Source organism: Anser anser, assembly GCF_964211835.1.
Source record: "Anser anser genome assembly, chromosome: 12".
Classification (NCBI taxonomy): domain Eukaryota; kingdom Metazoa; phylum Chordata; class Aves; order Anseriformes; family Anatidae; genus Anser; species Anser anser.
In genome coordinates this window covers 7,967,533-7,981,065 of record NC_139733.1, presented here as the reverse complement: position 1 = coordinate 7,981,065, position 13,533 = coordinate 7,967,533, and the positions used below count along the sequence as shown (strand labels likewise).

Genomic DNA, 13,533 nt, shown 5'->3' with positions numbered 1-13,533 from the left:
GCTTCAATTATCCCATTGTTCCCAAGCCTCTGGGCTCAGGACTGTCCTGGTGGCTTGTCCCTGACCCATACTCTGCTTTTGTGGCCATCAGGAGACTGGGGGACCTCCTGGTGTCAGGGAGCACTTCTGCACGGTGGAGATCTGCTCTTTCCCCACTACCTAGCCCTAGGGTCTTAAAGTGTGGATAAGAAGATTACGCAGAGAGGGAAGATTTGCATTTCTTAGATACTGGGAACTTTGTGGGGGAGAGAGAACCTGAATAGAAAGGATTGGTTCTCCCTTAATCAGAGCTGATGGGGATAGCACGCAAAGCTGATGGGAGTTCAGGAGCCACTCTCCTGAAATAGCGCAGCGGGGAAAAACGCCGAGGGACAAGAACGCAAAAATAATGTGAGGAGTTCTGCACATCTTCAGTTTGTGGCTCAGAACAGTGATCGCAAAACCACAAGAAGTTATAAAGTCTAATAAATATCAGTGGCTGTAACAGCCCCTTGCGATGTAGCTAAATGGGGAGGATGCGGTTGGGGTGGCTCACGTCGGGTGGTGGTTTGGGCAGCAGGCAGCACCCCTTGCACGTGGTCACACTGCTGAGGGCCTGGAGGGCGGACAGGGTGAGCAGAAGTGACAGGGTTTGGGGCACGGGAGCTCAGCAAGCAGTGGGCATGGCAGAGTGAGAAGAGCTTGGAGCTGATGTGTGACCGGTTCTGTAGGGTGTGGGAAGGAGCTTTGGAGACCCAGGGATGGAAGATGGAGCAGAGTTGGAGAACGCTCTGGTTCTTTTTGGCCCCGTGCTTTGCTTTTCTTGGGGAAATCTTCTGCAAGCAGACCTGGTTATCCTGTGCTATACGTTAATATTTGCATAGCTGCAGAGCATCCCGGGGATTCCTCATATTAGAAGGCTCGCAGCTTTCATACGGCCTCTTTAATTAACTTAATTCAGACATTAGTGTGTCACAGGGAACGTCTCTCAAGGGGGGAAGTCTTTCATTTATCTCCACTTAGCCAGGGAGCACTACGTTTTTCATTTGCATCCTCTGACTTGTCCTTGCAAGAGTGGGAATTAACCTCTCACTCCCACGCCGGTGTTGTGCCCACCCAGAGGAGCTGATGCATTGTGGAGAAGCTGCTCCTTCTGCCCCCGGTATCCCTGGACCTTCTGCAGGTCCTGTGCTCACCCCGGAGGTGGCCCTGGCTGTTTTCTGGACTGCTTGTAGACGCCATTTGCTTGCCTTGAAGGGCGCAGGCTTGGGAGGAGGTTTCATGGGGTTAGGGAGGCCCCAACCAAGAGAAGAAGTGGGCTTCCAGGACCTTCTCCCTCCAGCTTCTGCACCCGCATCAAGAGCCCTCTTCCACCAGGAGAGAGCTGGGGGGACGAAAGCCTTATAGCTAGCAAGAGCTTTGCAGCAGAAGCCTTGGAAGCAAAACAAAGCTAATTAAAGCCTGCTTCAGCACATGCCTGTTATGCTGTAGGTACCTGTGACAGATGGGGTCTGTTCCCCGTGACTGCAAGACACTTGTGCGAAGAACACAGTGCTGAAATGTTTGCTTGTTTGTTTGTTTTTTGGGGGGGAGGGTGATAACTTAGCTACATAGGATTTTGCTTACAGAGCTCGTTAGCCATGACCTGGTGGTGCACGTGCTGGCTGCGCCTTGCTTGCTGACGGTCGCTCACCGCCCCGTGTCCTCTTCTTGCCCCACAGGTGAAGGAATGGTTGTGCCTGAACTGCCAGATGCAGAGGGCGTTGGGGATGGACATGACCACTGCCCCACGCTCCAAAAGCCAGCAGCAGCTGCACTCCCCCTCGCCGTCTCCGTCCCACTCCCCAGCCAAGCTCCCGGCGGGCCAGGAGAAGACCCCGGCACCCACCCAGACAAGCGCCCGTCCTGGTGCCACCACCGCTGTCCCACTGCCTGAGACCCAGAAACCACAGACGGCTGCACCGCAGAGGGAGCAGCATGGCCAGCCAAAAGCCGCCGCTCCTCGGGAAGCGGCAAGGTCCTCCCCGCAGCACCATCAAGCAAAACCTTCCTCCTCTGAGCAGAGAAAGGCGGTGGGAGACCCCAAACCCCCCGCCCCTGGTGCTGGGGCTCCTGAACAAGCCCAGGAGGGGCTCACGGGGAAGCTCTTCGGCTTCGGAGCTTCCCTCCTGACCCAGGCGAGCACGCTCATGTCTGTTCAGCCAGAGGCCCCCGCTCCAAGTCAGCAGTCTTCTGGCAAAGTGCCTCCAAAAATCGTCTTCAGTGACGCCAGCAAGGAAGCTGGTCCCAAAGCCCTGGGGGCGCAGAGCCGGGCTGGGGCTGCGCCGGCTGCCAAAGCAGGCAAACCGGAGCCGGGCGTTAAGCCAAAGGAAGTGCCGAAAGCCAGGGTCTTGTGCCCCCTCTGCAAGGCGGAGATCAACGTGGGCTCCGGCGAGCCCCCCAACTACAACACCTGCACGACCTGCCGGCAGCAGGTGTGCAACATGTGTGGCTTCAACCCGACGCCTCATCTGGTGGAGGTAAGGGGGCTCGCAGCGCTTTCATCGCTCTCTTGTCACTTAAAATGGGGAAAGTACAATGCGTTTCCCATCAGAGGCTGGTCCCTGCTGTATGAAGCCCCGGCCTGCGAGCAGCCTCCTGGGGGCAGAAGCAAATGCCAGAGGTGCATGCAAAGCTCAGATCTCCTCACAGTGAAAGCAGTGCCGGGTGTATAGCAATGTCCCGTGTTCTTTGTGTGCTTCCCGTGACCCGAAGCGGTGAGGAGACAAGGCACCGTGAGGCAGGAGGCGCTGGAGGGCGGTGGGGATGGCAATCCCAAAAGTTGGGTGCGGATGGTCACGTGGAGGCAAGGGAGAAGGCTCCACGGGAAAAGAGCCCTGAAAATCGTGAGGGGACGGCTGCTGGGAGAAAAGCCCAGGGAATGTGGGAGGCTGCAGCCGGCACCGTGTCGGTGCCAGGACTGGGCCGGTTTGGTTTGTGAGGGTGGAAGGGACTTGCTGCAAACAGGCTCTGGATCCCCTGGTAAATCTTCACCGGTCTGCACCGAGGATTTCACAAAAATGTATAGATTTTATACTGATCTCACGTGAGGAGCAGAGCAGGGGGTGGTCGCTGCTCGGGGCACCCCCAGCAATGCTTTCCGCTCCCTGTAGGTGTTCAAGGAGTCAGGGGCCAGGGTAAGGAAACAAAAGCCGCTCACCAGGGAGTGTCCTCCTCCTGGTGCTGCAGGTGGATGTCTCGGCCAGGCGGAGCTTGGCAGTGGATGTCCTGCCCCAGATGGTGGGGGCACGAGGGAAGCGGTCTGGGACCCAACAAGAGGGTTTCAAGCCAGCTGAGGACACAAGCTGGCCCGTTGGAGTTTGCTGCCCTCTCCAGATCCCCTGCTCTGTGGTGTCTGCATATGGTGTGAGGGAACAGGCTGTGCACGGCACTGTTTGGACGCGAGCAGCTGGGTGCTGTGCAGCCCGCTGGGGTGGAGTGCGGGGAGAGGAGGAGGAGGAGGCCGAGGTGGGCTGAGGGCCATCCAGTCCCACCAGCTGTGGTCCAGGAAGTCTCTGAATTGTGGTGCCCGCCCAGAGCATCTTCCAAAGCCCCCGAAAGGAACCTTAACCATCTCCTAGCTGCCTCAGCTCTATAGGAGCATGGTGCAACTGGCGCAGGTGTTCCCATACCTCCCCCTTTGGCAGTAGGGAGGGAGATCTTACAGACCCTTGGAGAAGGCCTTGTCTGAAGTCTAGACCCTCACCTCCTCCTCTACAGGTGATTCAAGACCCTTATGAGAGGGTGCCCATGGCTTGCTCCTGGAAGTGCTGCATCTAGCAGCCAGCAAGACACACAACCAACACCATCAGCATGTGGAAAAGTTAATGGGAATTTCAAATGGCCAGAAGTAGGATTGCTAATCTTGGCTCCATTCCACTGTGGATAATTACATTTTATGTCCCTAAGTCTTCCCTGCAGTTTCAATTACAGGCAGCAATGTTCTCCCCTTCCCGAAGCTCTGGACGCAGAGGCGTGGAGCAGCACCCCTTTCACGCGACTCCCTTTTCGGCAGAAATGCTCTGCTCCTTCCTACCAGTTTTGTTCTAAAAGGTCGAATCTCAAAGAGGTTTGTGTGGTGAGAATGGGAGCAGCAGCAATCTTCCCAGCACAAAATGACTGCTTTGAAACGGAGCTGTGTGGAAATTGGTGTTACTTTGGATGCTGGGATGAGACCTGCAGCAATAGTGCTCTATGAAAATGAGTTGAAGACTGCTTGGTATGGAGCATGGTATGTTTTTATTAGGCATAATGTGAGCAGAACTAGACTGGGTACCAGTAAAGCACTGCTTCTTCCCTGTCCTGAGGATTTTGGTGAGAAAATGTGTCCAGGCTTTGTGTAGTCCCTTGCGAAGGGCTGAAGCCCAGTCTCGGTGTGCTCTTGGGTAAGGATGAGTTTCCAGGATGAGTTTCAGAAAACGTACACGTGGATAAAATGGCCGTAGCATGCTCCCCTGGACACCCCGTTGTGGCACAGAGCATTACTTTGGGCTTGGGTTGTAGCTGCTGATGTGGTGCTCTCCACAGGTACCATGGAAAGGTGGCTGAGAGGCAGGTAGCCTCTCCCTGGCAGTGGTCTTGGATATCTGGAACGAGAATCTGGCTTAGAGTAGATGGGTTGGCTGATGCAAAATTATTTTTTAAGAGTTGAGGAATAAATGTAACACTTGAGCTGTGAATGTTGTTAAACTTTCTGGAAAAATAAAGGGGGGGGAACATTGTAAGATCTTTTAATACTGTCAGGCTTTAGGTTTGCTTGATCTTCTTAGAAAATTGCTCTGTGGTCTTATCCTCTGAGTGGAAGTGTTTTGCCTGCAGCTCACCTGAGCTTGTCCCAAGCTTCAAGATTCGTACACAAATAGCAGAGCTCATTCTTTGAAGTAGCAAGGCTTGATCCATTAATTGCTTTACGAATTAGGACCTTGACTGCAAACTGCTGTTGGAAGTTCTGTGAAAGCTAATGAGGACGTTTGAGCCTGGGTCCGCTGATATTCAGAGGAGCCTGCGTTGAAGGCTGGGCAGCCACGGGCGGTACCCTGCAGCCTGGGCAGAGCCTTCCTCCCTGGCTTCAGACAGTGTGAGTCACACCAAGGGGGATGAGAAGAAGGCACAGGCTGTTGTGGCCTGGTTTTTGGAGGAAGGATGGAGTTTTGCAGCCAAACAGTGCTAGAAGAATATGTTTTCTGCAAATAGTTGCATCGTCACTGCAGGCTGCTGAGGCTGGGTCACAGTGTCACGGAGCTGGGCTTCCTCACAGAGGTGGGCTGCGTGCATTGGCAGTTTCATTGCAAAACCACATAATTGCTTGGGGGCTGGGGAAGAACCCTAAATAATGTGTCCTTCCTCAAACAGGACACGTGTTTTCACTAACTAGGTCATCTGTACTGCCAGGGGGGCACGGACTAAATTCCACTAAAGGAGACTTCTCCGCAAGTATTAGCTCAAACTGTCACGGCTTAGTGGAGAGCATCGCCCAGGCTGAGCCCCGTGCTAGTGGCAGGGCTGGGTGACACGTCTGCGTGCATGGGGACCCTGAGACCTCAGCTGGGAGCTGAGGGACGTGCCAGCAGCACTGCTTCCTGGCAAAGACCCCAGTTCCATGGTGGCATCACACACGATGCTCGGGACAAACGGCATCACCAGGAGCCCCTTGCCTCTGCCAGGGGCAGTCCCCCAGGGACAGAGTGGCCAGTGAGTGGAGGAGCAGGAGAGGCTTCTGCCCCTATCTGCAGCCCCCTCAAACTTCTGGTTTCTCTTGGAACCATCACTGCTTACCTGTGATATTTTCAGATCCATCCCACGCCTGATCTACAGATGGAGCCGGAGGCTCTGGGTCCCTGTCGTCCCCTCCCACCCTCTGCTGTGGCACAGCAAAGCTGCATCTCCCCAGTGATTCATTCAGCTGAGTGCATTCAAACCTAACGAAAGATTAAAAAAAAAAGTAAAAATGCTGTTCTCTGTGGAGTCATCAGCTGAGTTGCATAGGTGCTTAGCCACTGAAGGAACTGGTTCCCTTCATTTCCAGGTGGTATGAGGTGAGAAAAGGAGCGAGCGGGCAAGGTTCTTTTCCCCAGATCACATCATTATGTACGGGGCTGGGGCTGCCTCTGTTGTCACTGTCTATGCTGGAAGCTCTTCTGCTCACGTTTGTCATGGGCCAGTAGGTATTTCAGTCATTGTTGCTAAGCTGTGGTTGCTCTCATTAAACCTGGGTGAGAAGCCACCACAGCTTTTGGATGTGTTGGGACCCGGCCATTGAATTAGTGCCGCTCTTTCATCCGCCAACAAAAGATTTTTGATGGTGTTAGAAGGCTGCAAAGGTCAGGGCTGCGTGTCTTCCATAAAAGCCTTGCATTTGTATACAGCTCTCCTCCTTGCCTGTATCCAGAGGCAGGTTTCTTATGCAGATCTCGAAGGCGACTTGAGCTTTCCTCCTTGGTTTTGTGCTGGCGTAGCTCGGTCTGGCTGCGAGCACCTGGCCAGAGCTGCTGCGGGATGCGCTGCGTGGCCCGTCCTCTCGCAGGACCTTGAGCCTTAGCGAGCTTCGGGGCACGGTCGGAAGGTGATGGTGAGGACTGAGAGCCTAGGGCTCTTGAGGAGGTAGGCCTGAAGTTCAGGCACAAGCATGGCATTGTGGCAGCACATCCCAGGAGAAGGTGTGGGCTGTGGCGGCCTGTGGGCACCAGAGGCTGTGGCTGACCAGTGGACAGAAGGAGCTATAGTGGTGAGGGAGCCCAAATGTGCACTGTCCAGTTGTCTTGCTTGCCCTGCTATACGTTACACAGCTTTAAATAAGTCATTTACGTGACTTACCAGAAGTACGGGTGCCTGGAGCTTCCTCCCACCTCGTCGTGCTTCCTCCAGGAGCCTGGCTGCTGGCTCCAGCTCGTGGTGGTCTGCCCACCAAGTCGGAGCTGGCACTTTCGGGCACTCCCCCTTGCCCCAGCCTGGTGGTGTGCAGGTAGGAAAGAGGTTTCCATTGCAGGCAGGCAGACGCAGGGCCGTTTTGCTAGGATTTAAGGCATCCTGCCTTAAATCAGCGCCTGCTATGGATGCAAGTGATGTGGCAAGAGCTGGCCTGGAGCGTGATTGCCCCGCGCTGCGTGATGCGTTCCCAGTAACCCCAGCTGACCCCAATTGACTCCGGTGGTTTTGTGTTAAGGAACAAATGAAGTGCGCATGTTGTGCCACTAAATGAGCGTGGCAGGATGCCCCTTTGCCTAATTAACCAGCCTGAAACAGGAGCTGGGACACGTCTCGTCCGAGGCTGCTGCTGCTGCTCCCCAGCACAAGGCTGGGACCTCTGACAGTGCCGTGCCTCCGCGGGGCCCTCTCACGGAGTCGTGTCCCTGCCACACAGCATCTGCATCCTGACAGGAATTGGCATTTATTTTTGTGCTTTAATGTGTTATAAAAGGATGCTTTTCATAATGCTCAGGGTGTGCCGTCCATCTCCCAGCCCGGTGTCAGCAAATTTCTTGTTTCTCTGTCCTTGCTACAGCTAAAGAAAAACTAGGGGCGACGTGCTTGTCTCCGTGGGACACATTCCCTTGTGGCTGGTCTTTGCGGGCAGGTGTTGGCGTTACAAGGAGCATTCGGGTGGAAAGGGGGAGAAGAGTGGTGGCGGGGAGTGCCGGGCTGCTGCCGTGCTGCAGGTGGGAGCCGCCAGCCACAGCTCCGTGCCTGGGGCCTCCCGGCCCCTTCCAGGGCACCCATGCTGTCAGGGGGAGGCAGTCAGCCCCTAGCTCCTGGCCGAAGAGGATTAGCGGGGCTGAGGGAACGCTGCCAGCTCCGTGCTGTCCCCTGGCCCTGGGGTTGCCCAGGAAGAGCCGGTGGGAGCAGGCCCCGGGTGGTGCCGGCAGCGCCGCGGGTGGGGAGGGTTCAGGCCCGATGTGCCCCCGTGTGGGCCCGACGGCCCCCAGCCGCCCCCTGAGCGGGGACGGCGGCTCAAGGTTCGTGCACGTCCGTTTCTGACAGAACCCGGGGTCTTCTCTTCCTCCTGTGGCTCCCGATGTAGCAGGGAGCAGCTGTCGTCCGTCCCCGTGACGGGTGCCCCTCTGGGGCTGTTTTTCTCCTTAAATCATGCATCCTGGTGGTGACAGCTTGGCAGGGCAGCAGCTGCGCAGGGTCCCATGACTGCAGATTTTAAAATTTTCTTAATTTTTATTTCATTCCTCATTAGGACAGCCCTTTTGCTAAGTAGGTCCATGCCATTCAGCAGCGTACGTGGCTGCGGCCGCTTTTGGGGAGACACCGTGCTCTTGCTGCGTTTTTTAGCTGTTATCTCCCGGCTGAGTTCTGACAACGGGCTCAAAGCATGGGCGAGCGGCGTCACCTTGCCACAATTTTGTACCCCACCCCAAGAAACTGCAAGTTACTGCAGGGCTGGGAGCTTGCCGTAGGACTGAGAGCCAGTGCCAGGCTGCAAGTAATCAGGTCAGCCACCTGAACTGAAGGCAAAACGAGAGAGCCGTCTATGACAGCACGATGTGGAAGTCGGCTTTGCCTGCGTGAGCCTGCAAATCCCTTTACGAATGGGTAATTAACAGCTTGCTGTGACTCAGGAGTTTTCCCTACTGCTTAACATGCTGTAATTAACCCAGCCTGCCCGGGTCCTGCTGCCTGGACCCAACGGGGAAAGCACAGGGCTGAAGTCGGGCTGAGTTTTGGTTATGGTGTATGACCAAGCAAATTGGGTTGAATTAAGAGCAGAGTCCCAAAATGGACCTCGCTACTGCTTTCTCTGCAGAATCCCTGGAGACGTGTCTGCTGCAGACACTGGTCTTCTGCTGGCCGTGTCTTTCTGAGCTTCCAGAACCAGTTGCAGATGCTGAGCTTCTTGTTGCTGAACCTGCTGTCAGCTTGTGGCCACTTGGAAAATCATCTCAAGAACTGCTGTGCCTTTACTCAGGAAAAACAACAGAGTCACGGATTCATTTCCTCCCTTAGGAGCAATTATATTATTAATAGACAGATGTCATCTGTGTGCTAACCCTTCTGATGAGTGCTTTGGAGGAAGCCGCTGCCTACGCGTGCAGGTTGTTTTCAGTGAAAAAAAAAAAAAACCACTGGAAAAAAAGCAAACTATGTATAAAAGCAAACTATGTATTCCTGGGGTGACAGTGGGGCAGGGGACTTGCGTTTGCAGGCGGTGCCTGCGGAGCCTGGGCTCACAGGGGTCTTCTGTGGAGCCATCCCAGCCACTGAAGCCCTAAGAAGCAGCTCCACCGTTTCCTGCTTCAGCCCAGGCTGGGGAGACAACGGGTGCGCTCCCAGCACGTGCAGGACATCTGAGCAGAAGGTAGGCTTAGTGCCACCTCCGGAGTCTCCTAAGAGATTTGCTGGAGTTTGAGCTTGAGCGAGAAGCCAGCTTGCTTCCCTCGCTCGTGCTGGCAGTGGTACCGCACGGCGATGCTGCCGCTGCGTCCCAAGGGGCAACTTGACCCCTGCTGCCAAGTGGTGTCACCTGCCTCCACGTCACGGTGCTGCAGCAGCCTGGACTTGGGTTTGCTTTAGCTGATGGTGAAGCTTTATCCTTACAGTATCGATCCGGCCGCTTCCTAAAAAGCGTGAGGGGATAGTTTAGGGATGCTCTTTTTGTCCTTATAACAGGGCTAGCTCTCTGTGTCATGCCCTGGCCCTCGCAAAGCTTTGAATGCTTTTGCCAGCTCATTTCAGTAGCTGCTACAACTTTTCCGAATGCCGATGGCATTCTGTGCAACCTCTGCAGAACGGACTCATCTTTCAGAAAGCTGCCCAAGCTGTCCCCGCTCGGACGGAGGGGACGGGGACTTGGCAGGTGGGTGCGCAGGGCCATGCTCGGGGGGGCTTGGTGCTCCCATGGGTCAGGGGTGATGGACAGCAGCACCCCCCAGCACGGGGAAGGCCTGAGTGACTTCCTATAGCTGGAGCTTTGCCATCCAGAGCTGCCTGGGGAAAGACTGTGAGCAGATCAATCACTGTGCTTCTGTGCGCTTAGCAAGGAGTTACTGTTGTGTGTGTGAAAGGTTGGAGGCAGCAAAAACAGGCAAAGTCCAAGTCTGGAGAGGAAGCAGAATAAGCTAAAGCTGCCATAGTGCTTTGTGGATGTCAGAGGGGACCCTGTACACGTGCTGGAGAGCACGGAGCCCAGTTGTGGTGTCTGCAGGACTACGTGGGTCAGAGCCACGGTCTGGAGATGTGGTGGGCAGAGAGGAGCGGCTATTTTTGCTTGAGATGGCGAGGGGATTTGGCTGTTCCTGTTTCCATCCCTGGGGAGCAGGCTCAGATTATCCTGATGTGCTCTCAGACCATTACACAACCTGGCACTTCTTTCTTTCTTTTTTTCTTTAACGTGCTATGTTAGTACTTCATGTGGGAACACATTAGGACATTTAATCGAGCATTTAATTGGCTTTGTAGCACTGGATTTCTGAGTGGGTTGGGGACTGCGGAAGAGGTGCTTGGTTTTTCAGCTGTGACAGGAGCATCCCAGACTTTCTGTGTTGGTGTCAATCCACCTTCCAAGCCAGCATCGTTTCTTGTTATGAACCCAGCAGCATTTTGCAGTTAGAGCCCGCAGTCTTAAGCATCTGCAACCATCCATGGAATAAATTGATAGTGAGGAGAGGGGCTGCTGATGGTGAAATGAGCAGGACTGCTGGGGAAGAAGCTACTGCAGATGAAGGTGGGATTACTGCTTGGGATGTGCACGTGTTGGGGACTGCAGCTCAGGCTATTCCATCCTTCCCACATCAAAACCGGTGCTGGCAAAGCGCAGAGGCACAGCAAGGCTCCGTGGGCACGCTGATGCCATGCTGCTGGAGCAAGCCACGCTGCTGAAACCTTCGTCAGCCCTGCGCACGCTGTGTCCTTTACCAGCTCCTGCAGGGCGGAGCAGCAGGACCCGAAAGGCGGTTGGTGGTCCTACACCCCCAGCTCTGGGGGTCGAGCTTTTGTATTAAAATGAAGAAAAAAAAAATCAACCTTCCTGCTATGTTGAAAATCAGTGTTGAAGGGACTGGGGGTGCGCTGAGTGTCTGGTTGCTTCCTCCTCCTCTAGCCCTGTTTGCGTGGCTGATGCAGGGCCAGGGGGTGCTTGCAGCAGCTGCACTGGGGGATTTTACCTTCACAGAGGCATTTCCCCCAGGATTGCTCCACTCTGGAACTCTCTTGCCACACTGTCTGCTTGTACGGGGCTGCTCGAGGGCTGTGCCCCTTGCCTGTGGCCTTGTTCCCTCCTGCACTTCATCCATCCTTGCCTCCCATTGCAGAAATCACTCTTAACAAGAGGGATAAAGAGGGATAAAGGCTGCCTTGTGAATAATTTGTCAGATATGTGGGTCAGGAACTGGCTGGAAACATTGAAATAAATACCTTTTTGGTTGCCATGTGCCACTTACTTGAAAGGGAAACGGTTCGTGTTTGATTTCTGGAGGTGTGAAATCCTCATAAAAGCTGGGTGCAGGTGCTGCCTGGCAAAATCCCGAACAGTGGAAGCTGCTTTAGTATTTATTTGTGCTGATTTTCTGCTCTTCCCAAAGCAACTTCCTGGGATGGATCCCTGGGACTTGGCTCTCGGCTTGTAGAGGAGTTGGGTGCCAACCCTTTGCAGATGCTTTGAGCCCCCCAGGCACCCACCTGCCCCTTTACCTGCTTAAAAGCCCTCGCACGCCTGGCGCCCAACCTCCTGGCGCTTGTGGATTTCGGCTTTTCCCGTGTGTGTGTTTTGGAGTTGTAAAGCCTGATGCTTTAATAGTCTTGTTTTGTACGTAAGGCTGTAAGCCAGCTCCTTGTAAATAATCAGAAGTTTATAGGGGATTAGCAGGGAGGCATATTTGTCAACATAAATGATTGCAATTAAAAGCTGAGGTATTAACGTAGTTGCCTATGCCTGATCCTGCAGCAATTGCACTTTTTCAATGTCGATTTTTTTCCTCCAGTTTCTATGCCCATGAGCAGCCTGAAAGGGTTCTTCTCCGGGTGCCCGGGGACCTGTCAGACCAGCGTCCCCAACGCAGAAATGCATGTGCTACAGCACATTAATAGCTAGCGTAGGCCACATAACAAATAAGATGTATATTAGTGTTGGTAACGCTGATGCAGACAGCCCTGGTCAGCCCCGAGCAACTGGACGAGGAACGTGCCACGAGACGGAGCTCGCAGAGGGAGCATGGCCGCGGGCAGACTGCATCGCCTGGCGTCGGCTGGAGCAGGCTTGCCTGCAGTCTTGGAAAAGCTGGCCCAGAAGTGTTTATCGCGTCCTGCCTTGGGAGGAGGTTCTAGCGGTGGTGCCTGAAAGGGCACCTGGCGTGAGAGCTGGGCAGCGTGCAAAACGAGCACAGTTGCTTCCTCTTTCTGCTGCAATCCCAGCAAAACGCAGGTGCTCGCCCTGCACAAGTACCGAGCTGCACTGAAAATCCCCGAAATCTCATTGCCAGCTCTTGCCTGAAATTCCCCAAGAGGGCGAATGCTGCGAGCAACCCCTCACCTGGGTGTGGAAGCGAGGTGAGGCGGCCTGGGAGCCTGGTGGGTGCACTCAGCGTGGCGGCGGCGCACCCGGAGCTGAGGGCAGCTGGCAAGGCTGCTCCGTGCTCCCGCTGCAAGGGGAAGGATGCCAACAGCACCAGCGCTCCAGAAATTTCCAGGGGAGCCTCCTGAGCGGGCAGGAGGAGATGCAAAACTTCTTTTTAAATCTGCCTGCCTCGCTTGTGGGGCAGAGAGAAACGGTGGGGGGCAGAGGTGTCACCAGGCGCTCCCCTAACTGCACCACAGAAATGTTTCCGCTTCCGAAGGTTCTCCTGGTTCCAAAAAGCTCTCGAGGTGCTTCTGGAAGCAATTCACCAACGCAGCAAATAGTTCCAGCTAATTAAGCCTGTTCCCAAAGCCCCCGATAATACTTTGCAATTCCAACAGTTTTCCAGCCTGCTCGGAAGAGCAGCAGCTTTAAAGGAGCAGCTGCTGCCGTGTACCCGTCCGCGCTGCGCGGCTGCAGGAATTATCGTGCTCTCTCCTCTCCGCCTGTCCTGGTGGGGCCTGGAGCTGCAGGCTGCCCTGTCGCCAGCTCCGCACGGGCTGGGGGAGCTGGAAGCTCTGGGCAGGGAGGATCCTTGCAGCCCTAGAGGCGCTCAGGCTGGGATGCGCAGAAGCCCCGCAGAGGGGAGTGCTCCCAGCTCCCCCCAGCCTCGCGGGCAGGAGCTGGCGGAGCCAGGGCTGCTCCCCGAGGGCCTTTGCAGGGGCTCTGCCTCCGTTTGGCACGGATTATTTCAGTTCTTCTGTTTGTGCCTTGCTGCGAGGCTGTGCTGAGCCAACGGCAGCTGTTCCTGCGAAGTGGTATTTGAAAACCAGGGCAAGCTTCTCCCACATCTTTGCTCTCCTTGCCTGGAGTTCCCACCCGAGCCCTGGGCTGCCTCAAAGCTCCTCCCGGCAAGTGCCACGAAAACGCCCCGAAACCCTGCAGCAGAGCAGGGAGCTCGCTGCAGAAGCCTTCTCCTCTGCTTCTGCTCCTCGCCGTTATCTTCCCACTGCCATCTGCCG

At 55.2% G+C, this 13,533-nt stretch overlaps 1 protein-coding gene across 5 annotated transcripts in view; it reads left to right on the top strand.

Moving 5' to 3' along the window:
• Positions 1–13,533, top strand: part of BSN (bassoon presynaptic cytomatrix protein) — a 75,114-nt gene that overhangs the window by 33,952 nt on the left and 27,629 nt on the right. For 4 of the 5 annotated variants that reach the window (XM_083796064.1, XM_083796065.1, XM_083796066.1 and 1 more), the window contains exon 3: positions 1,701–2,498. In XM_083796064.1, coding sequence (XP_083652190.1) covers positions 1,701–2,498 — 798 coding nt within the window. Of the gene's footprint in view, positions 1–1,700; positions 2,499–2,521; positions 9,320–13,533 lie in introns of those variants that run through there. The other variant, XM_083796067.1, reaches the window with a different exon arrangement.